The sequence below is a fragment of the Fonsecaea monophora genome (genome assembly GCF_001642475.1).
Source record: "Fonsecaea monophora strain CBS 269.37 chromosome Unknown Scaff3, whole genome shotgun sequence".
In the NCBI taxonomy this organism is placed as follows: domain Eukaryota; kingdom Fungi; phylum Ascomycota; class Eurotiomycetes; order Chaetothyriales; family Herpotrichiellaceae; genus Fonsecaea; species Fonsecaea monophora.
The window spans coordinates 26,410-49,915 of record NW_019173934.1 but is presented as its reverse complement, the minus strand read 5'-3'; the positions used below and the strand labels follow the sequence as shown (position 1 = coordinate 49,915).

The 23,506-nt window shown below is 53.6% G+C and overlaps 8 protein-coding genes and 1 non-coding gene across 9 annotated transcripts; 5 read left to right on the top strand and 4 right to left on the bottom strand.

The window, feature by feature from the left end:
- Nucleotides 1–151: 151 nt before the first annotated feature.
- On the bottom strand, nt 152–1,221 carry AYO21_00732 (hypothetical protein; the record flags this gene model as incomplete). The annotated part of the gene is made up of 4 exons (XM_022650721.1): nt 152–372; nt 447–510; nt 568–734; nt 795–1,221. The coding sequence occupies 4 exons, from the start codon at nt 1,219–1,221 to the stop codon at nt 152–154; spliced, it is 879 nt and encodes a 292-aa protein (XP_022516724.1).
- Nucleotides 1,222–2,482: 1,261 nt separating this feature from the next.
- Nucleotides 2,483–4,132, top strand: AYO21_00731 (hypothetical protein; the record flags this gene model as incomplete). Its single annotated transcript, XM_022650720.1, has 1 exon — nt 2,483–4,132. One exon carries the CDS (start codon nt 2,483–2,485, stop codon nt 4,130–4,132), a length of 1,650 nt encoding a protein of 549 aa, XP_022516723.1.
- A 475-nt stretch (nt 4,133–4,607) lies between these two features.
- On the bottom strand, nt 4,608–5,447 carry AYO21_00730 (hypothetical protein; the record flags this gene model as incomplete). The annotated part of the gene is made up of 1 exon (XM_022650719.1): nt 4,608–5,447. One exon carries the CDS (start codon nt 5,445–5,447, stop codon nt 4,608–4,610), a length of 840 nt encoding a protein of 279 aa, XP_022516722.1.
- Nucleotides 5,448–6,235: 788 nt separating this feature from the next.
- AYO21_00729 (hypothetical protein) lies at nt 6,236–7,438 on the top strand (the record flags this gene model as incomplete). The annotated part of the gene is made up of 5 exons (XM_022650718.1): nt 6,236–6,518; nt 6,590–6,930; nt 7,002–7,092; nt 7,152–7,264; nt 7,325–7,438. 5 exons carry the CDS (start codon nt 6,236–6,238, stop codon nt 7,436–7,438), a joined length of 942 nt encoding a protein of 313 aa, XP_022516721.1.
- Nucleotides 7,439–8,585: 1,147 nt separating this feature from the next.
- On the top strand, nt 8,586–10,295 carry AYO21_00728 (T-complex protein 1 subunit alpha; the record flags this gene model as incomplete). The annotated part of the gene is made up of 1 exon (XM_022650717.1): nt 8,586–10,295. The coding sequence occupies one exon, from the start codon at nt 8,586–8,588 to the stop codon at nt 10,293–10,295; it is 1,710 nt and encodes a 569-aa protein (XP_022516720.1).
- Nucleotides 10,296–12,474: 2,179 nt separating this feature from the next.
- Nucleotides 12,475–14,394, top strand: AYO21_00727 (hypothetical protein; the record flags this gene model as incomplete). The annotated part of the gene is made up of 1 exon (XM_022650716.1): nt 12,475–14,394. The coding sequence occupies one exon, from the start codon at nt 12,475–12,477 to the stop codon at nt 14,392–14,394; it is 1,920 nt and encodes a 639-aa protein (XP_022516719.1).
- A 1,453-nt stretch (nt 14,395–15,847) lies between these two features.
- AYO21_00726 lies at nt 15,848–15,924 on the bottom strand. Its single transcript has one exon. It is a non-coding gene; the product is annotated as a tRNA-Asn (tRNA).
- A 1,977-nt stretch (nt 15,925–17,901) lies between these two features.
- On the top strand, nt 17,902–19,335 carry AYO21_00725 (hypothetical protein; the record flags this gene model as incomplete). Its single annotated transcript, XM_022650715.1, has 1 exon — nt 17,902–19,335. One exon carries the CDS (start codon nt 17,902–17,904, stop codon nt 19,333–19,335), a length of 1,434 nt encoding a protein of 477 aa, XP_022516718.1.
- A 974-nt stretch (nt 19,336–20,309) lies between these two features.
- On the bottom strand, nt 20,310–22,970 carry AYO21_00724 (pre-mRNA-splicing factor syf1; the record flags this gene model as incomplete). The annotated part of the gene is made up of 1 exon (XM_022650714.1): nt 20,310–22,970. The coding sequence occupies one exon, from the start codon at nt 22,968–22,970 to the stop codon at nt 20,310–20,312; it is 2,661 nt and encodes an 886-aa protein (XP_022516717.1).
- Between the last annotated feature and the right edge of the window lie 536 nt (nt 22,971–23,506).

Sequence of the window (23,506 nt, the reverse complement as noted above, 5' to 3'; positions counted from 1 at the left end):
AGACTATGCTGAGGATGACAACTTTGCGGTGTCATTATCGAGGGTGATTGCAGCTCTGCATATGCTTTACGCTGACAATCCAATGCAACCCATGATCGCAAAGGTATGTGTTTCTCCCTTATTCTACCATATTGACTACACAGGTCCCTGTTCAGTATGGGGGATCCTGCATCGCAAAGACGCCCCTGGGTTTGGTCAGAGGTCCCCTGATTTTGACTGCATGTTCCAGAGCCCAATCTAAAACCGCGCCTGGATCTCTACACTGATGGAAAGTGTTATAGTCTGGATATGGCTTCTCCGAATCTTCCATCCAATGGAACAAAATCACCTCGGTGCCTCCTGGATTGCACATGAGGACCTCTCGCAGGCTCTCTATACAGTGGTCTGGTTCGAGTCACCGCGTCAGATGTAGATCTCGGAGCGATTTCACAACGAATAGAACTCACCAAGATGGCCACCTCCAGGTGCGGCTCCATACAGTTCTGGATGCACTGCGTGCCGGAGAATATTCTACAAACCTCTATTTCAGCCGAACTGACCGTTGTCTCATGGATGCGAGGGCCTTACCAGACAGTGCAAATGATGAAACATGGCAATTTGCCCCATGTACCGAGTCTCACCTCCATGGGACAGCTGGATCAACGAGTCTTTCCACTGCGAAGTGTACATTGGAGCGATTCTATCGACCACGTCGGCCGACACGGCGATTGTTCCGTCACGCCCATCCAACATCGCTACCAAGGTCTCATTCAGTCCAGGAATCTAGATCAAATAGAGAGAAGGGGATATCTTACGATTTGCCGTCCATCTGCGCCATTCGTCCTCGGACGCAAGACCATTGGAGAACTTGGACGCGAACATTGTCGGGTACATGAACGTCTCGTTGAACCGGGTCTTTTGAACGGACACAGCATCGAGGATGGGCGACCACATGACTTCGGGGGCACGACGTGGCTCAGATATGACGAGGCTCGAGATGCCAACGACGGCCAGCATCGATGACAGCAGCAGGAGGCAGCCATGAAGAAGCCAGAACTCGCGTCGAGTGCGGTAGCGATACCCTCCTCTGTCGTCTCCTGCAGCAACGGCTGTTTTCCCCGGGTGCCAGGAGGAGGCAAGCCAACCCTTGCCCGAGACTTCCTCGTCAATTAGTCGAGCGGTTTCCATCAACGAGGAACGCGGGCATTCTTCTTCCGCTTGCCCCTTTTCTCCTTGCTCCATCGAAGTGTCAAGAGGGAACACTGGCAGGCATGGCCAAACGGATATAGACAATAGGGTATTTCCTTGAGAAGTAGTTGCGAAGTCCCAAGGTCAGGAGAATCCCTTTATGACCCAAGGACTCTAGACTAACAGTAACTATCAGCGCCATGATGGTACATGTACTCGTACCTAGTATAAGATCGGTCCTGAATCAAAACCCCTACTCGTCCCGTCCCGTCATATGGTATGGTAATTATCCTGTGGACCTGTCTGCCTTGTCCCTGGCCTGTCGCTGTGCGGCCGGTCAACCAGCCACAGCCTGGCAGGGAGTCACTTGGGAGTCATATTTTGGACCCGTAGGTGACCCGTTGGCCCCAGACCCCAGATCGCTTTGGGATGGATTATGGGATGTCATGATGATGCTGATCTTGGGCCAATCGCTGACTTTGCTGACACTGAGGGCCGCCCCGTTAATAGTCAACCCCCTCCATGCTGCTCGTACCTAGACTGGCTGACTGGACCAAGTGAGAGCAGGGGGGGTTGGATGTCGTAATAATTCTGTACGAGGTAGGTCGTACCGAATAATCGTACATGTGTTTCCCAGAATATAATACGATGCTCTTGGCGAGGTGGGTGAGGGTGGCAGTTAGCAGTATCGAAATACTGGGCAGATTGGCCTTTACTTGTGGGTGGCCGGTGGGTGGTCGGCAACGTGCCTAATAGGCTTCCCAACGTTTAACCGACTCTGTGGACGCTGCAGGGTATTTACGGAGAATTTCCTTCTCTTAATTTCCATGCACCGAGTACTCGCTTTAGTGGCCCCTATCAATTTATTCAGTCCCTATCAAGCCCCCTTCCCCTCCATAAACCAACCATCAAAACAAACAAACAGGGGATGTGGGATGTATATAGACCCAGGGACAAAATACCTCTCTCTACAAGAATGTACAAACAACAAAGCACCATCACGGCCACTCAAATCCCCAACCGCCCCGGCCGGGCTAGCAACTTGTCATGCCATGTCTGATGATCAGTGCACGAGGCGGAATAGTTGCCGAGATGCCTAGAAACACTGCCATGGCCGTGCCAATGCACCGCCACGCGTGCGCCGACTTTATTCTCTTACAACGATGACTACAACTAGACTACAAAGTACAACGACAAGTACTGCTTGTACAAGTAGGTAGGAGAGTAAGGGAGTAGCAACTTGGTCCTTTGTCTGTCCATCTGTCTGTACAGCATCGCACGATCCGAATCACGCCTCACGCCCACATACAACGAAATGTCGATATTGAATCGCTTCCGGGGCCGGTCCGCCGGAGGAGATCAAGCACAGGTCGATCCGCATCAGTGGCGACTCCCGTCTTCATACTCGACATCCTCCAAACCAGGGACGCGAGAAACAGTGATCCCAAACCCAAGAATCTTCCGAAACGCCTTTGTGCCCAACGAGACAACAGCGGCAAGGATCGGCGCCGACAGCAGCCTCGTCTACCCCGACGTCAGCCATGCGGCGGTGCATCTGGCGCTGCTCGAGAGCTTTCAAAGACTCAGACTCTCGGCGGCCAGCAGGCTCGACGACGTCGAGGTGGTCGAGGACCAGCCGCCGCCGGCATTTTCCGAAGACGAGAAGCGCGACGTGCTTAGTGAGCAGCAGCAGCAGCGGCAACATCGTCCACCGACAAGTACAAAGCTGCCCGAGCCGGAGCGATGGGACCTGCTGATCCGGCTGGCCATCACGCGCTTCACGGCCTGGTGGATGAACATGGACCGGATTCTGTACCACGCCACGGCGTTTACGCACCACGCGGGCACCCACGCCGTGGTGCAACTGACAAAGGACTACCTCCCGCCGCTGGACGTGCTGCTGGTGTGGTACGCCTTCATGCTCGACGAGGAAAGCTACACGACGGCGTGCTCCTACCAAGAAACGCCCAGCGCCCGGATCGGAGACCTGTGTTTCCCCTGGCCGGCCATCCGCGACGCGCTCGACCTCGACTCCATGGCCTACAGGATCACCAAGCCGGCAGAGAACCTCTTCGCCACCCTGACGTCCCAGTCGGCAGACATCCTGACCTACCTCGAAGGCCCGCCCGCGTACGTCGAGTGCCCGGAGCTGCCCGTCGACGTCGACCTGTTCGCCCAGGTGAAGCGGTGCGAGAGATTCATGGACGAGGCCCACCGGCTGCTGTGGATCCGGTCGCCGTCGTTGCAGGGCTCACTGGAGCGCGCGTCCCTGCAGTATCTGGAGCGTCAGCTGTCTCCGACTCCGATCTCCCGCGTGGCCGCGGCGGCCGGCCAAGATGATACGTCGTCGCCCTTGCCTTTTGGCGTGGAATTGATCTGGAAAACGCACAGGCTCTACCCGCGACTCTACCGGCTGTTTCGGCAGGAGATTGTGCCCGCGCCCACGCCCACGGACACCAAATCACCTCGAATCTCCACGGCGCCGGAGTCGCTTGATGATAGTGACGTCCCGGAGCGGGGCAGCCGCCAGCCGTCTTTCTCCAAAGAGTACGACGAGTGCTACTGCTGGACATGCGAACGCATCCGCGACGACATCCCGACATTCAGCTACACTGCCGCCACACGATCCAGCTCATCGTCATCATTATCATCATCATCCCCCCGCGCCGCCGCCGACGCTATATCCCCCTCCCCGCTGTCGACCCTCTCACAAGCCCAAATCCGCTCCATCCAAGACGACCTGGGCTTCCACCTCGCCGTCGAGAAGGCCCGGGCGCGCCACTCCCCGCTCCCGACCCGCCCGCCCACCGCGGCCGAGAAGGCCGCCGAGAGACTCGAGGCCAAGAAACAGGCCGAGGTCGGCCGACTCCCCGGCCTGAACGAGTACCTGGTCACCATGCCGAATGGGAAGAAGAAGATCAAGCGGTCCAAGCACACGAATATGGTTTACACGGCCATGGTGTGAACATTTTCTAACCCCCCGCTCCTGGGCGGGAGCGGGAAAGAAGGGGAGAGGAAGGGGTGGGTGGGAGGAGTACTCTGCTGTCCCTTTTGGTTCTTCTTCTCCAGTCTACAGTACCACAGTTAGCGTGTGTTGGGTTGGTTTGTTCATCAAAGCGACTCTTGACCTCTCAGGGTTTTTAAATCAGGTGGAACAAACTCCTGAATCTGAGAGGAATATCATATATATATGCTTCATGTGGCCTAGTCCGGCGATCTTTTTTTTTTCATTCCATGTTACATACCTCGGGTACATATTCTTTCGATACCAGGGCTACATCACTTGAGTCGCGAAAGACTCGTAGACTTAAAAAGTCCTAAATCAAAATGGAATTATTTTGGTCAATCTGGTCGCGAAAGAAGTCTATACCACCTCACCACCTCCCTGTCCGGATAACTGTGTACGACACAGCACAAGTAAAAAAAAGGCAAGGACTGCTTCAACACGTATTATACCCAATCGCAATGACGGCGTGCAGCTCGTCTCGATCCTTGGGGTTCGGCCCCTCCAGCTGCGCCAGCAGGTTCTCCGTGCAGTGCAACGTGTGGGGCATGCCGTCGCCCCTCTCGGCGAAGCGTCCGCCATTGGCGCCCTCGAGGGTTCTCTCGACGCGCCTCATCCAGAAGATACAGTGGCCCAGGTGCTCTTCCTGGGTGGTGCGGGCGAGCGAGCCCGCGCGGAACGACAGGGCCTCTTCGTCGGTGATGTGCGCCGTGCCCTGCCGGTCGAGGAAGAAGGGGAACGCCCCGAACTGGCGCTCCGGCCGGTGCACCCACTCCCGGAACTCGAGGTCCGTGGTCCGGTCGTAGCACGCCGACGGCGTCCAGCTGTAGCTGAGCAGGTCGAATTCGCAGCCGTTGGCGCGCGCTTCGGCGAGGCTCGAGCCGCAGTGCAGCCCGAGCTTGGGCGGCTTGAGCGAGCTGTTGGGGGACGTTGGTTTGATGTGCCGAATTGTGGTGATGGCCGTCACGAGCAGGAGTATCGTGGCGATGAGTGCTCCGAGGAGTAACCAGAGCTGCGCCATCCTGGGCCCGCGTCGCCGCGGCGGCGGTAAAGATACGGCGTCTTCAATGTCTTCGAGTCCTCCGGCTTCTCCAGCCTTGTCGTGCACATGGCTTTGCTCGATCGTGGCCCTTTCGTCGTCGTTGTCTATCGGACTGCCATGATCGGTTGCAAGTCTTTGGTATTCGCCGGCAGCCTGTTGTCCATCTTGCGTCTTCTTGGTGCCGCCAGTGATGATGCGGCCGACCAACTTGTGAATACTCCAGGTGTTCTCCATCATGGCCGTCGGACGGCTGCAAAAGACCTGGAGGTTGTGACTCGTCGATATTATGGTATCGCTTCAATCTCTTCTGGAGGATCTCGTCCGCGTTGCGGATCCATGCTCAAACCACCTCCGTGACAGCATCTTACAGAAAGCTCACGAAGCACCATCAGGTGGTGTGATCTCATATTGATACCATTTCACCTGCTCCTTAGCCCCAGCTCGTTCTGTGGAGTAGTGGCACAAGAAGAAGGACATGACAAGACAATTTACCGATACTGGCCCTGATTGCTTGACCTTTGCAGATCGGTATGCAAGATGACCACGCTAAAGGATGTACCCCTACTCGCCTGCAAGGTCAGCACTGCACCTCGGCCATCCCCGTCCAGGAGTCGCAGAGAACCAATCGGGACTTCAATGTGCCTAGAATAATCATAGCGTGTCATCCAGTGTGCTGTTTTCTGTGTTGAGTGACAGCCCTCCTTTACCGCCAAAGGCTAGTACCATGCCTGACAACTATGACGGATGTGGTCATGCACATTTGCTCGTGCTCGTGCTCGTGCAAGCGGCGGTTGCCATCCAGGTTTCTATCGGCACTTCCTGTCCGGGTCTAGCGAAAGCGAGTCGGCCAGGGGGGGATGCAAAAGGGAGTCCTCGAACATTGCAGCATCTCGTTCGAATGATATGCTTTCCTTCCATTGACATCTCGTGGGTCCTTGAGGTTTGTCTTGCCCCTGACCACATTTGTGCTGTTGCAAATATACAAACACTCTCGAGACAGACCTGGCGTGACTAGATCGGCCATGGCATCTGCTGAAGAAGTGAAATACGAAAGACTCGAAGCTGGGGGCGACGAGCTCGACAATGTGCCATTGAACGAGAAGCAGGACGCTGCTTTCGCGTCCCGGCTTCCCTGGCGGCGACGTACCTCGTTGACCACACTCGAAATCGCGATTCGGGTCGTATTGGGATTCTTCCTCGTCCTCAGCTTGCTCAACATTGGATTTCTGCTGGGCGACAGAATCATTGGTAGAAGATGCGATAGAGGAATACCTGCGAGCACCTCCTCGGACGATATCATCTGGAGTGAGTTCCTCAAGCCCAGCATTGTTGTCAAGATCAAGGACTTCCAAGGCTGAATGGAAGATTTATTGCAGGGGAGAGTCTTCGTAGCCTGGCCGTCTCCAGGCCAAAGAGGTTTGATGCAACTCTTTACGGCCGAAATCAGTATAGAGGGCCTCCCAGTCCAGAGATTGATGCTGCTTGGGATAGGTTCACTACAAACCGCAAGTTCAATCGTGCTTCACAAATTGGTTCTCTCTGGGCTGACACAATTCTAGCTTGGATGGTTGAGACGGCAGCAGTTCTCAATGTATCTCGAGAGGAAATATACAGCTCTGGTAACGCCGCAGCATTGGAGACGGTCGTCGAGCTTGACCAGGACAACGGAGGCGGGTTCATGGGGACACTGGAGGTCTTCCACCAATTACACTGTCTGGTAAGTGAACGCTAATAGATGAACCTGGTTGCTCTTTTTAGAGGTCGCACTGACACCCTCTGATGTGAAAGAATGTCCTGCGCAAATGGACGTACTGGGACCACTATGTCGACACCGATCCATTCTTCCAGACTCGAGCTGATCATCGTCGAGAGCATGCCGGTGAGTGGCCTAAATAGTGTGGACGGTTCATCAAAAGGTTGACGTGGATGGCCCGACAGACCATTGTATCGACGTGTTGCGCCAGGCTCTCATGTGTAAGAGCGATCTCGGACTCATCCTCTTCCACTGGGTGAAGGGCATCCAAATCCCTTCGCCGGACTTCAACACCTTGGTAAGCAGCCATCCCCATGAGCTGAAACTCGGGTGGACCCGCCTGACAGGATTATTATAGCACCAGTGTCGCGATCCCGAGGCGGTACTCTCCTGGGCGCATGCGAACGAGGCCCTAGTGACGCACACCATCGTCAAGTCGGCGGGTGTCACAGAGGCAGAGCATCCCTTTTGAGTCTTTTCTTGAATCTGCGTTATCTCTGAGGTTCCCCAGGATGGAAAGGCTGGGCGGAAGGTTTTGTCTAAAGTGAGAGACTGGCTGTAAAAGTACGAGACGACCTTGGTCTGTGCTTGTTAGTACATTTCTCATTGCAATGAACAACACATACAACAGGTCCTTCTTGTACCATTGACATAATGTCTTCTTTAGGCCCAGGAGCTGTGTAAGGAGCACAAGAATCAGCGTAGGAAATATGGGGCCAACATGGCCAGACTTGGTCGTCCCAGCAATTGTAGTAGCATGCCCTGAGTTGTGGTGTTTAGCAGTTCATTTCCTCTCTTCAGCTCGTCCTCCAGAAATACGAGCCATTGGGGACCTGAAGCACGATATCAGTCGATGCAAGGAGGATGCTTGAGCAAGAATCCACAGTCATCATCGTTGCGAGGTTCATCCGATCTGGCAGGTCGCATGGTATTGGCTCTGCAGGGGGTCGATTTGTCACAGCCCAACCACTCACCATTCCGCAGCTGTGCGATTGTGGTGTTTGGGGAGTACATGGGAGCTATTTCATCTGCTAGGGAACACCTCTGCTATATATGGACCGGGGAATCTGTGAGACAATCTGAGAAGTATACGTGGATACGTAGGTCTGGCGCGAGGATCTTATGTGCAATAAAAAGGTGAGCTTCGAGGAACTCATTGTAGCAGTCGCGGTCCGCAAGGTGACGATACGAGTGCAATGGAATGGATGATGAGGGAAGTTCCGCTCTGATACGCACTGCAGCAACAATTTTACAGACTTTCCACTTGATCCTCGACTCGACGTACTGGTGTCCGAAAGGTGACCAGCCGGGGTGCCGGACCAAGATGCAACCTGAAGCATCAGTAGAATCCAATGATCGATAAACTGAGCTGTGCTGCTCATTGTCAAGATGGCAGTATTGAAAGAAGTTGAACAAGCGCAAAAGTGCAGGCAGTCTACGCCCTGATTAAAGCGGCGGGGCTAGATGATCGCCTCGGCGCCAAGACCGAACGGAGGCCCGCAGTCGCCGCCTTAATCCGTGGAGTGATGGCGACGCCGCAGGACATTTTTCCTGGCTCTCTCTGAGCAATATCTGGTGTCCTCATTCTCCGGCGCATTCTTTCTGTACCTTTATTCGCGATGGCTGGCATCTTCGAGGGCCCGCGCAGCGGTGGGACATTGTTTCTCGGTGGTCAGAAGATCAGTGGCCAGGACATTCGAGACCAAAATGTCCTCGCAACGCAGGCAATTGCAAATGTCGTCAAATCCTCCTTTGGCCCTTCAGGCTTGGACAAGATGATGGTTGACGATATTGGCGATGTCACGGTCACCAATGACGGCGCCACCATTCTCAGTCTACTCGACATCGAACACCCTGCCGGGAAAATTCTGGTCGATTTGGCTCAACAGCAAGACAAAGAGGTGGGAGATGGCACCACATCCGTCGTCCTTCTCGCCGCCGAACTCCTTCGACGGGCAAACGACCTCATGAAGAACCGCATACATCCTACCGTCATCATCACTGGGTACCGCCTGGCTCTGCGAGAAGCGGTCAAGTACATGCAGGAGAACATCAGCACAAAAGTGGAAGCCCTTGGAAGAGAAAGTCTAGTCAACATTGCCAAAACGTCAATGTCAAGTAAGATCATTGGCGCGGACGCGGATTTCTTTGGCAATATGGTGGTCGATGCCATGCTGGCGGTCAAGTCGGTCAATGCACAGAAGAACGAAGTCAAATACCCGGTCAAGGCTGTCAATATCCTCAAGGCACACGGCAAGAGCGCGACAGAGTCAATACTGGTTAAGGGATATGCATTGAACTGTACTGTCGCATCTCAGGCAATGAAGACGAGAATCACCGACGCAAAGATCGCCTGCCTCGACATGAACCTCCAAAAGGAACGAATGAAGCTTGGAGTACAGATCACGGTTGAAGACCCTCAACAACTGGAAAAGATCCGAGAGCGGGAAGCTGGCATTGTCCTCGACAGAGTGGAGATGATACTGAAGGCCGGAGCAAATGTGGTGCTGACCACAAAAGGGATCGATGATCTGGTTCTTAAATTATTTGTTGAACGTGGCTGCATGGCGGTGCGGAGATGCAAGAAAGAAGACCTGAGACGGATAGCGAAGGCGACAGGGGCAACTCTTGTCAGCACTCTATCTGATCTAAACGGTGACGAGAGATACGAAAAAGAACTACTGGGTTACGCCGAGGAAGTGGTTCAAGAACGCATCTCGGACGACGAGTGTATCCTGGTGAAGGGAACCAAAGCCTTCTCATCGGCGTCGATTATTCTTCGAGGGTCCAACGATTATCAGCTTGACGAAATGGAGAGGTCTGTTCACGATTCCTTGTCCGCTGTCAAACGAACCCTAGAATCGGGCAGCATCGTGCCTGGAGGTGGGGCAGTAGAGACGGCCCTACACATCTATCTCGAAGAATTCGCCATGACGGTTTCTTCTCGGGAACAGCTAGCGATCGGAGAATTTTCGCAGTCTCTCCTGATTGTGCCAAAGACCTTGGCCGTCAATGCGGCAAAAGATGCCTCCGAGCTTGTCGCTCAGCTTCGCGTGCGTCACGCACTGAGCCAGAGAGTGCAAGAAGGGGAGGCCAATGAGAGAGAAAAGGACATTGCGAAAAAGCGACAGTATAAGAATTACGGTTTGGACCTGATGCGTGGCAAGGTTGTAGATGTCGTTAAGATGGGTGTCTTGGAGCCGAGCATGAGCAAAGTGAAGCAGCTCAAGAGCGCTGTGGAAGCCTGCATTGCGATCATGAGAATCGATACGTTGATCAAACTCGACCCTCAAGAGCCACACGGAGAGGACGACGGGCACGGGCATTAGAGGGGAGTCGAACAGCAGAGGTACACGACATGATACCAGGAAAACCGGGGCTCGATCGGCACTAACTGCGCGCCAGAGCAGTGTATACCGCCAATGCGCACGTCCACAACGTCGCCCGGGTAGAGAAGAATAGACAAGGACTTTGCCAGAGTATGACAACCTTGCACTGCAGAGGTCGGGCGACGCAATCAAGTCAGACTTGTAAGCTCTTTTGGCCACGATGTGATGACAAGGAAATTCTGCGCTCGGGGTTTGGGGCTTGCGCGACGGTGTCGAGAAGTGAAGCCCGGGAGCCATGATTGAAGCAAGTAAGCCAGTGAGAACAAAGTGGCATGATCACAGGGCAGTTTGGCGCACGCTGACCCTGAAGTCTTCCGCATGAAGCAAGTCCATAGACGAGAAACAAAGAATTGAACGCCTTCTACTTCGAAACATCGAGTTTGTCGAGGATGATGCTTCATGTCCATGCTGGACAAGGCGCAAGGCTGAAGCCACGCCAAGGCCCGTGTCTGCTCTTCATCTGTAAGCAGGTTCAGGTTCACCCACAGTTGTTCACCATCAGGATTCAAGTCATCCTCTTGCTTTTCTTGCTCTTGCTATTTTGGCTCCCTATTTCTGTTGTACCCCTGGACATGCAAAAGAGGTCCTTCACTAGAGTCTGAACCAATACAGATCATGCCAGACACCTCACCGGACGAAGGAACCGTCAGCGACTCGACAGCCTCCCACATCCAGAGACATTTCACTTCGAAGTCGGTATCAGCGTTGTCAATAGGGTTCATCACTCACCATAGCCTACTAAAACACTATAGCCCTGATCCTGAACATTGTACCAATGTGCCTACCTACCTGGGCCCCACACAAACCAGGAACGCCTCTCGTAAGGACGCGAGTCTGCCCACCCTTGTACAGGGCGAACATCTAAGATCCTTTGTCTCCAACCAATGCAGGGGCCGAAACTGGAACATGATTGCATCGGTCAGAAGATCTCTCGAGTCGATATCGTGGAATAAAGGCAAGATAGGTTGCGCAGGAGTGCATGACCCCGGCATACCAACGACGACATACCTGAGAAGGTGGAATTGCTATTTGAAATCAAATATCTCCAAGTACCTACTGACCCACAGTTTGTCAGATAAGTACTGTACAAATCAGTAACAAGATTTATGCACAGATTGAGGCATTGCGAATGCATCATCCGGATGTTCGACGACAATAAGGCGGCCGCAGTCGCACAGGTAGCCGTCACATTCTTCACCCAAAGAAGAACTTGCTCAGTCCCCTATTCTGCCAATGATCGAACGATCAAGGAATGTCTAGATTCCTAAACAAGGTAGTTCCTCTTCTCAGACGTTTCGCTCGATCCGCCTCAAAACCCCTATCGCCATTGCCGATAACCGAGACGGACAATCCGACCAGGGACAAGGGAGATCTTGAGCACAAGAGATCGTGCGCCAATGTTGTTGGGCATCGCTCCTTCCCAAGAAAGACCTAACCGTCTTCATGAATATTAGGCTGTCACGCTGTGCAGGACGGGTCGTCGAAAAATGCTTTTTGAGGCGGTTCTGATCGTCAAGCTCGTGTCAAAAGGAGAGAGCAGTCTGCTGATGTCTGCAGCTCCATCCTGGAGTTCGTCTTCGACTTTAGGGTGTGATACCAAATGAGCATTCGTCTCCCTGCTCGGCAAGCTCCCGAGTTTGCGGTCGGCCGGCATCCTGATGGATGTGAGAAGCGGACCAAGGATGCACCAAGACGCCGGACTGAGGGCGGGGGCTGGACATCGATGCGGACATGGAAACCCATTTAAAGGCGGTGGGAAGCCACCCAGAAGCTTTCGTGAACGATCCTGATGGTTTGATGATGCTAGCAAACTCATCTTTGATGCACTAGCTGAGTCAACATGTGTCAGCAGCCAATGGTATAACCTCACGAGCGATGCCTTGATCTTCCACGGTTCGACGGCATATGACCCTTTGATGCATCCATCGTTGACATTGGACAAACAGTATGAATTTTGTTTTGCACAAGGCTCGATACACGCATGCCAGCACTTGGAGAGACCCGACGCTGAGTTTGCGCTTGTGGGGGTCCCTGGGAACATATATGCTGGGCGATCAGGGTATTCGGCACCTTTTCCAGTTCTGCTCTGCATGTTTGGGCTCCCTCGCCATTCTACTCCATGTCTAAAGGCGTGGGCTCCTTTCCGGGTGGACGGCTCCCAAGTTCAGGTTACTTACCTGAAGGACAACCCGCTCCTCAGGGACGCCACGGATCCCCGCCACCAGCCTTAGCGGGATTGATGAGCAACAGCAGTACATGGACTAGTGGCAGCCGCTCCACCTCAACACCGAGTTGGAGTAATTTTGCTTCGACCGATGAGCTCCCGGCACAGCAATCTGGCAGTCCATCAGTTGACCGCGGCCCCATCCGACGAACAGTAACACTTCCAGCACCAGTACAACATTACCAACACTCGCTGCATCTGGGACCTGCTCCTTCGCTGACGAGATCTACCACGGATACCTCGAGGACGTCTAGCCTTGCTGACTACTCCCAGCCACATGAAAGACCATCGGAGTGCAACAGATTGGGTTCGTCAAGCCATTTGAGGCGGTTGACAGGTGAAACAGCAACAGGTGCGCCAGACAAATCGGCAAGAAGCCTAGTCACCAGTGTAGCCAAATTTGTAGAGGCATCATCGAGCCAGCGAATCACCTCGACATCAGTGGCCGAACCTGTCGAAACACTTCCATCCGCGCCACAGCCAGTGCATCGAGACAACGCCAGAGGCAGGACATCACCACAGTCACATGTATTGGCTCCAGGCACACACGTCAATGGGAAGCACAGAGCAGAAGATGATGAAGACGCTGACCACGGCAAGTCCGTAAAGACGCCGGCCAACATCAAAAAGAAAAGGACGCCCCGACCAGCACCCAGAACTTCAAGGCCAAGTCATCGCCCGGGTCGGAAATATGAAATGCAATGGCGCCTTGGTGCGGCACCGATGGCTGTCATCAAGGAGTCAAAAGAGCAGGCCAACTTTGGTCGAGTGCTCACAGCCATTTCCAACTATCATCAAGGTAACGCGGGTGGGATTTGGAGGACGGTCATGCAGCAGAATGCTGCTGGGTTTGATGGAAATGGCCTTTGTGAGGCTATGGCAGTCAGCATCATGCTAGCTGCAGGGTTCATCTCGTCTGGTCAGCCGGACACAGCAACACAAGTTCTGGACAGAACGTTGCCGCTTGCTAGAGCTTTGCTACTCAGCCAGCACCCACAGCTCTGCTATTATTTTAACGAGATCAGCATGGATACTTCCAACACGGTGGCTGGAAGCGTTCGAGCATCGTGGAAGAGCTACCTGTTACCGCTTGCGATTCACACTCTTGGCGAGCGCCACCCCATATCAATCCTCCTCGGCACGCCCTTGACGACTGAACAGAAGATGAGAATGAGAAGGGAGGGACAGAGAGTGGCGCATCAGGAGCACCTTCGAGCGTTTGGGACTTACTCATATCAAACTATGGTGCACCTTTGGTACTGGGCTCGACTCACTGCGGCGTCAGGCGACGTGCCCGAATCTATCCGGATGCTCGAAAGCGTCGTGCAGGCTTGGGAACAGGTCTACTCGGCCAACTCGGCGGTGGCAATTACCGCCATTGTCGAGCAGGCCCGGGTGATGCTCGCATCTGGAGATGCCAGCGTCAAGGTGGAATGCCTCCTGAGTGACGCCCTGCGGCGAAACGATGTTCTGATCTCGGGTCAGGTGCTCCAACCGCAGTTTATGGACGCAGCCGAGGCGAGGCTGCGAGAGAGCTGCCTCATCTTCTGTCAGCTGGCGGCTTTCCGGTGTCTAGGACGTTTACACGTTATGAGACACAATCTCGGCAACGCAAAATGCTGTTTGCAACAAGCGCTGAGCATCGCCCAGTTGAACTTGGCCGAGGATTCTTCGGTGACCAAGCTGTGCAAGACTGATCTGGTGGCGGTGGAACTGCTCCAGCTGGAAGAAGCGATGGGAAGCATGACGCTGACGGACCCAATCAGCAGACTTCCTCCCATCACGAGCATCATCCCTTTTGCGCCTGTGGATTGACGGGCTTGATGCTTCTGACCAAGACGCAGCGATCCATGTCTATTGAGATGATGAGGGTGTTGGTATTGAGAAATGAGACTGGGGAGCGGCAGCAGCTGATTCCACCACGCTCTCACTCGGATAGATGCAGATTATACATGTTTACAAGTACATGCAAAGATATGTGTACTCGGTACTCGGTACTGGGTTAACATGAGCTAGTGTCTTTGGCTGCGCTTCAAGTGTCTTTACTATTCTTGGCTCTACATAATATTGTAAATCACGTCAACCGGCTGTCGGCTTGGCTCCCTGCAAACAAGAAACTTGTCTTTTCACTGAATTCTCTGACCTGAGATTGCATGCTAGATGCATAAGAAGCCGAGTCGATTTATGACTCCCATCTTCCCTATGATGAGCTTCGACCTGGACCAGATGCAGCGACTTTTGATTTAGAGTCTCAGCCAGACCATCGCCAGCGCGAACCTCCCCCTCTAAGCCTCGTCATCTTGAAGTGCCAAAAAAGATGTTCTCTTCATTCGTCAACTCCCTGACGCAAACATGGCGTCCTTCAAACGACCGTCGCATGATGGAAGGGTGGGTACATTGGCATCAGAGACTGTGGGAGACGGTGCAGAAGAATGGGCACCTCGGATTGATCTGCTTTGGAGGGCCTCCTGTTCATTTCCAGATTGTGAGGAGAACCCCTTCTATCCAGCAGTCTGTTGACCAGTGTCCCTTTTGATCTGACTTTGCTCTTTCGGGCGAGCAGCTACACAAGAGATTCGTGGAGAAATACCACTGGCTGGACGAACCCATGTTTCAAGAGCTGTTTGCCGTCACTCAGGCGCTCTCAGGCCCGGCGAGCACCAAGATGCTCTATTGCATCAACCTCAACCGGAATGGTTTCTTATCCGCCTTGTCAGCTTTCCTACTGTGGTCGTGAGTTTTCCCTGCCTCTTTTCTTGTTCCTCTAAAAGCTCTGCCGAAGAGGATCCAACTCACTCCTACTCAGACTACCCGGGGCTATAGGGATGTACGGCCTATCGCTCGGTATATCCAACGTTGACGACATACTTCCTGCTCCTGCCTATGCACTTCTCTCCGGTCTCAATGCCGCCACCGTGGGCATCATCGCCCTCGCCGCGGTGCAGTTGTCCCAGAAAGCCATCACAGACAAGATCACGAGGATTCTGGTTTTTCTGGGAGCGACGGCCGGGATGCTGTACAACGCACTATGGTTTTTCCCGGTGTTGATCTTCCTGGCCGGCCCTGTCACGATCATCTGGGACTTTCGATGGCCGCACGCCTTGTGGAGGAAGCTTGTTGGGATAGCACACAGAATCAGACACGGGCCGCCGAACCATGAAGTCGAGATGAATACCACCACAGAACAGTCACCAGATTTTCAATGTAAGTATATGTGGAGGATTATCTCACTGTGCCTTCCCGTCAAGCAGATCGGCTGACATCGAATTATAAGCCAACGGGACGAACCATAGCCACCGAGCCCCCCAACAAGAGGCTGAGGCCTACGACCTCCCCAGAACTTCCGATGATGTCCAACGCGTCTCGAATGACGGTCAAGACGCAAGAGTCATTCCCCGGGAGAGAGAGCTGAAGGTTTCCTGGAAATTTGGCACCGTTCTCATCGCCAGTTTCTTCCTGACATTCATCACCGTCATGGTGCTGCGCGGCGTGGTCAAGCGTCGACCACTGCTCTTCAGCCTCTTCTCCAACATGTATCTCGCGGGGACGATTATATTTGGTGGTGGCCCTGTTGTGATTCCCCTCCTTCGACAGTGAGTTGTGATGCAAGATCTACAGTTTGACCTCCCCAACCCCCATAGCTGACACCGCTGGCACAACTCAGGTATATTGTGACAGAAGGGTGGGTATCCTCCCGCGATTTCCTTCTGGGGTTGGCCATCATACAGAGTTTCCCAGGCCCGAACTTCAACTGTACGTCTCCCACAGATTCTTTTTCATCCACCTTCCCTACCATCCTGTCTCGGACTCACAATTAATCTACTGTATTGACCCTCTGCCACAGTTGCCGTGTACCTTGGCTCGCTGACGGCCATCAACGCATCATATCCCAGCGCCGCGGGCGCCATCATTGGATTCATCGGCATCTTCGCGCCGGGTCTGATCCTCGTGCACGGCACCATGGGTCTGTGGAAGGCGCTGCGCACTCGGCGATGGGTCAAAGCCGCGTTGCGCGGTGTCAACGCCGCCGCCGTCGGGCTGATCTACACGGCCATCTACCGGCTGTGGGAGATCGGGTACATCGACGAAGAATTCACCAGCGGTTCCAGCCTCGGCCGCGATCCGTGGTGGGTGGTCGTGACGGCGACGAGTTACGTCGGTGGATGCTGGTTCGGAGTTCCCGTCCCCGTGGCGATTTTGCTCGGCGGTGTCATGGGTCTCATTCGCTATGGCGTTATATCAAGCTGAGTCAGGCAATCCATCCTATATGTATGGGAATATATAAGAAATGGAAATTTTGTGGAGTGTCAATGAGCTGTGACGTTGTGTCCCGTATCGTCCTGCTTCTCTGTCTCTAATTCACTGTTGTCTGTTGTCTGTTGTCTGTTGTCTGTTGTCTGTTGTCTGTTGTCTGTTGTCTGTTGTCTGTTGTCTGTTGTCTGTTGTCTGTTGTCTGTTGTCTGTTGTCTGTTGTCTGTTGTCTGTTGTCTGTTACCCAACCTGATGCGCTTGTGATTGATTTCCCTCCCAAGACATTTCTCTCGACTCCTCTTGACCTTTCTCACCTTCCCTCCCTTGATATTTTCGCAACGCGACCGGACGAAGATAAATGTATACAATAAATTCATAAATGTACCTTTTTTTTCCTCCTCCTATTTTATCAAGCCTCGCACTCCTTTCTCGTCACCATAGACTACACCGTCGCTAACGTCGATTGGAAAGGTCCTGCTCTGCATCCTCCCTAATTCCTTACCTCTCTTCTAGTATTGAGCATCAATGTTTCTGACTTTGCAATCGGGGGGGTTTTTTTTTTCATTTTGTTTGATCCAGCTTCCAACTTCAACTTCAATATCGACATTAACATCGACAGAACAGAACGGCGTACGCCTCACCCTGGAAAGACATGACTGTTGGTTAGCACTTGGAGAGGAGTGCGGACAAGTAGGCCCTGTCAATCACGAAATGTCCATCTTCTTGCGAAGAACAGCATTGCGTAGAGTGAACAAGTTGTAATCGAAGAGAAGTCAAGCCTTTGAATTATGTACTTAAAGTGCAAGGCTGAAACTCGGCGCTTTGTCTTTGGGTTCAGCCTTGCGTCATGGCTGGTTATGTTCTCCCCGCATGTGGCATGTGGCATGTGGCGGGGACATTTTCTCAATCACTCAGTCACTCAATCTACCGCATCGAGTACAACTTGTGTATGAGCCCATTCCCTTGACCCGCTTCCTCACCCCTCTCCCGAAAGAGATTGATTACAAAGAGAGAGAAAGGAAATAGAAAGAGAGAGATCAATTACAAACAGAAAAAGGGAAACACAGAAAAATGGTCGCCGAAATAATCACCACAATCTCCCCCACGACCAACAAACCCATCCTGACTCGACACGGCCAATCGCCCGAGGCGATCTTACAGTTAGGCACCACGGCGCAGCGGGCCTTCAAGGCATACCGCGAATCCCACCCGACGCTCGCGTCGCGGCAGCAGATTGTGTCGCGGGCCCTGAAGACACTGGCGGAGCGACAAGATGCGCTGGCGCGCGAACTCACGGAGCAGATGGGGCGGCCGATCGCGTACACTGCGAAGGAAATCACCACCGCGGTCAAGAGGGCCGAGTACATGAACAAAGTGGCGCCGGACGTGCTGGGGCGGGGTGCGACGATTTCTGGAGAAGAAGAGCCCGGGTTCAGGCGGTACATCACGCGGAGCGACCCCGTCGGCGTCGTGCTGGTCATCTTCGCGTGGAACTACCCGTACCTCATCCTGGTGAACAGCCTGATCCCCGCGCTGCTGGCCGGGTGCGCCGTGATCCTCAAGCCGAGCCCGCAGACGCCGACGGTCGTCGAACACGTGGTCGACATCTTCCGCGGGGCGGGCCTGCCGGAGGACGTCATCCAGTTCCTCCACTGCGGGAGCCCCGTGGACCTCAAGCCCCTGATCCTCTCGCCCGACGTCAACCACATCTGCTTCACTGGGTCCGTGGCCGCCGGGGTCGCGATCCAGACGCTGGCGGCGTCGCGCGTCTCGTGCTCCGTCGGGCTGGAACTCGGGGGGAAGGACCCGGCCTACGTGCGCGGAGACGTGGACGACGTCGCCTGGGCGGCCGAGGAGATTGTCGACGGCGCCATCTTCAACTCGGGCCAGTCGTGCTGCGCCATCGAGCGCGTCTACGTCCACGCCGACATCTACGACTCTTTTGTGACAGAGGTGAAAAAAGTCTTACGGGGGTACAAACTCGGCGACCCGCTGGACCCGTCCACACACATCGGGCCCGTCGTCTCCAAACGGTCCAAGGAGACGATCGAGAAACAAGTCGCCGACGCCATCGCCGCGGGTGCCGTGGACGAAACACCCGCCAACGAAACCTTCAAAACGCCCGCCGGCCCGCCCGAGGGCAACTGGGTGGTGCCTACGCTCCTCACGAACGTGAACCACACCATGTCGATCATGCGCGACGAGACCTTTGGGCCGGTGATCCCGATCCAGAAAGTCTCGGGCGACGACGAAGCCCTCGCCCTGATGAACGACTCGCAGTTCGGCCTGACGGCGTCGATCTGGACCAAGGACACGAGGCGCGGCGAGGAGCTGTGCGGCGCCGTCGAGGCCGGCACCGTCTTCGTCAACCGCGCCGATTTTCCCAGCCCGGACCTCGCCTGGACGGGCTGGAAGGACAGCGGCAAGGGCGTCACCCTGAGTAAACTCGGCTTCGAGCAGTTTGTCAAGGTCAAGAGTTTTCACGTCAAGGATTATCCAAAATAAATATTCTCAACTGAGTACCTATCCAACGTCGTGCGTCGGGGGGGATGGTTTGAGGGGGTTCCCCGTCTGAAGACAGTTTGAGGATGGTCAGGGAACGGTTTGAGGACGGAAAGAAAAGGGAGGGGGAGGAGGCAAGAGGTGCGCTGCGTGAGGAATCGAATTGAATTGAATTGAATGGAGATGAGAAATGATAGAAACACACACCAAGAGAAACTCACTCATCCAACGACAATCAACGAAGAAACAGCGCGCAGATTTCAGATTTTCACGTATACATGATATCGTATCATATAGAAAGGGAGGGGGACCGGATGGGATAGATAAAAGGAACCAAGGGAGGTAGTTGATCTCTGGAACAAAGTTGAAAAGACTCGTACAAATTGCCCATTTGTCTTTTGCTCAATGCCCAATGTCCAAGCGAATGATTTCGTTAAAATGTACATATCGCCATCCGCCTCTAGAGAACACGAGCCTGTGCGTGCGCTTATGCGTACGCATACGAGTCGCTTCACGATCGAGCGCGAAGTGCATTGACCGGAGGCGCTGAGAGAGAATCGTACCAATCCACAAGTAGCCACCAAGAAATCTTTGGAAATCCCCCAAGAAGGGAGACCGGGCAAGCCCGTACCTTTCGACATTACCGCACCAGCCATAAGAAACCGACAGACTGAGTTGCTCACAGGGAGCGAGTAAGCCAACACCACCAGAGTGGAGTGGAGAGACATCCTATCCTCCCTTGCCTCCCCAGCCCGAAAACGCATTGCTGAATGGTTCCAAAATGCCCCCTCCCCCAATTCCCCCGTGTATCTCGAGTTGGACCGAGTTCAAAGTAAAGACAAGTTCAGATCAGCCACAATGTACATTTGCCTCACGGGCATAACAAAGGGAAAAAAAAAAGATCGCTCATGTTTCGTTTTGTGCCGCAGGTCGCACATCTCAATAGGGGAACTGGAACCCTCGAAATCGTGGAGTATTCAATCATCGTCAATGTCAATGGCATCTGGATTTGCAGCCACTGCTTGGTCAGGTTTGTTGGTCGTGTCAACCGCTGCTTTCGATGGCGCACGATTCCCACCCTCTGGCCCTGTGCTTGCTGCAACAAAGCCAACTGGTGCTCTCGCCTGTCTTTCCAATGCAGCCATTGCATCCTGCGCCTCTCCCTTTCGCCGTTCAGCTCCTTCGCCTTCGCCCTCACCACCAACCGCAGCAGCAGCCTGCCCCCTTGCAATTGCTTGGCTTGCGATAAATGCAACATCTGTGTTGAACTGCGCAGCCACCGACCTCTTGATCCTGAGCATCTCCTTAAAGGTGTCCTCATTGCCATGGGCCACTTCGAATTTCTCCCACGTCTCCCAGAATCCTTTGTCGACTCTGGGATCAGCGAATTGAGATGCGTGGCCATAGATTGCTCTTGCGCGATCGATCTCTCCCAAACGACGCTCCATTTCTGCAAACTTGAGACACATTGTCTTCGCCTCCTTGTCGGGCAACGAGGCGATAGCGCGTTCGTAGATTGGGCGTGTAGATGTCAGTCCGAAGTTGGTGGCTGATTTGGTAATGTAGAATTCGAACATAGATAGACGGTCGTCGTCGCTCACGGCGCGTGTGGCGCGTTCGTAGATCCGCATTGCTGACCGGGCCAACCCTCGCTCTTCCTCTAGACTGCCATACATGAGATAGATCGATTTAGCGAACTCGGGAGGGCATTGTTCCACGGCTTGCTCGAAAAGGTCCCGAAGGCGCTCGATCCCGATTTTACGGTTGACGGCTTTGGTGAGATAAAGGTTCCACAGCTCGAACGCAACTGGGTAGGTGAAAACATCGAGGCCTCGTTCGTAGACCTTGAAGGATTCTTCAAAATAGCCATGCTCTTCGAGAAGGTTGGCATAGTTGACAACAGTTTGCGGGGTGGCAATGCGTAGTTCGAAGATACGGTCATAAACTGCCCTGGTGTCATCCAGAGAACCCACAGATTCCACGAGGTCGACATAGAATGACCAGACTTTCCACGACTTGTGTACACGTTGCTGTGGTGATAGAGTTTCATCAAAGTAGTCGACCGTGCTCCGTTTCGGGGCTTTGGTAGCTGTAGCCATGACTTTCATCGCACCGTCAAAGTTCTCGTTCCTCAGCTCCATCTCGGCCCAGCCAATCCACGTGTCGGCGAGCTCGGCGACGGATTTGTATGGCACTTTAACCGCTTTGTCGAGAATAATTCGAGCTGTGTCCAAGTCGCCGGCCTCTTCGTAGAACTTGGCGTAATTCAACCAGAGTTCGTGAAACTTGCCAACTGCCTTTTTCGGGGCGACTGCCGCAATCGCGTCTGTGTATGTCTGGACAATCTCTTGTTTGTTGTCGTTCCACAGAGCAACCCGTTTTTCCCACTCGACCACGTTATTGGGATTCTGTCGTAACAATACGTCGTTGACCAGGAATGGGCGGCGATCCATCAAATGTTCAAACCGCATCATTTTCAGATCCAGCTCAAAGTCTTTGTCAGGATCGATAACTCCTTTGGCAGCACGGGCAGAAGCAGCGTCCATCAGCGTGGACAATATAGACTCCTCGAACTCGACATACGCGTCAAAGATCATGGTAAAATCACGCACTGTCATCACGGTGGTAATGCCTTCCTCGAAAACATCTCTGGCCATCTCGAAATCTCCGCGGGTGATCCAGTAGGTCGCGAGGCCAGCCCACAGCTTGCCACGTTGGTCGGCAAATCGTTCTATGCCACTTCGGATAATGGTATCAGGGTCGAATCCAGAAACCGAGCTATCACCGATGTCTCGAGCCTTGGTGACCATGAGCTCTACCATCTCATTCCACAGCTGGAACTCGCTTTTGATGTGCTTTGACCTAAACTTGGGGTTGTTCAATATCTGAATGTATCTCTTCACTGCCTCGAGGCAATGTCCGGTCTCGATGAGGAGTTCGATGTAGTCTTCCATGTCTTCGGGATGCACTTGGACATAACGAGCCCAAATCTTGACTGCTGTCTCTCCTCCTGCTGAAGTGGCAAAGGACTTGTAGAGCTTCCAAATTCTGTTGTGTTGCGTGACAGGCAAAGCGCGGAGTGCACGGTCAAAAGTCCTTCGCGTTTTCGTGACATAGGGTTGATGTAGAAGGAATTTCAGGTACATCTCCCAAATGACGGGCATCTTGTTCAACAAAATGAGGGCCCGCTCGAACAGGGCATTGACCTTGTTGAACTCTGTCCGGTACTTGACGGGGTTTTTCTTCTTCAGGTGTTTGATCCGGAAATCCAGATACATCTTCCACAGTTTATATGACCGCGGCAGTTGTATGCATGCCCTCTCTTGTACGAACGCCTGCTCGTGGATCGTGCCATTGCGCATTTTGAAGTCGATGTAGGTCAGCCATGGTCGGACGCTTCCGGGGTTGCGGAGGATGTCCTGTTCGTAGATGGTATCTTCATTGGCGATGAGATAAAGATCGGGCTTGACGGATTTCATGGCGACCTTCGAGTCGTTACGCGACCGGCGGACTGTGCCAGGCATGCCGGGTTGTCGTGCTGAAGAAGTTCTCCTCGACTTTGCTAAATCCAGATGCAGGCAACCGAAGATCTCGGAAGATGGTTTTGACGGTTCCGGCTTGGCATCTTTGGTGCTCATCCGCGCTCATCTTGCTATTTCGTCCTTGATGTACTTGACATTCCACCTCGCTCTTTCATGGCTCTTCTGCTACGAATAATCGAATGCGCAAGAAATCGGTTGAACGCAGAACCGCGTTGAGAGGACGGCTTTGGCTGTAACACATGCTATTGTGGAGCCGGCGCGAGTTGTGGTGAGCATCAAGCATCGCGACTTTATTCCATGCTCGCCGCGAGTAACTGATAGAATTCACTAAGTTCCACGCGATATCCAGACAAGCCTAAGCAAGCCTAAAAGCAAAATGATTGGTGCTTCCGTGGTGGTATGCAATTAGAGGCTGGGACAGATCGTGTTCTACATCGTCCACAAAGAGACGGTTTCGGATACGTTGAGTCTGATGACGCCCGTGGCCGGCCCAGGAACCCATACAATATCTACTCGATACTTGTATCAATTATCATTGGCAATGTTTGGTGTATACGTCTTCATTCTTACCTACTCGCCGGTCTTTCGTTGAATTTCGATGCAATTAGAAGCAGACCCGAAGGTTCAGGCCA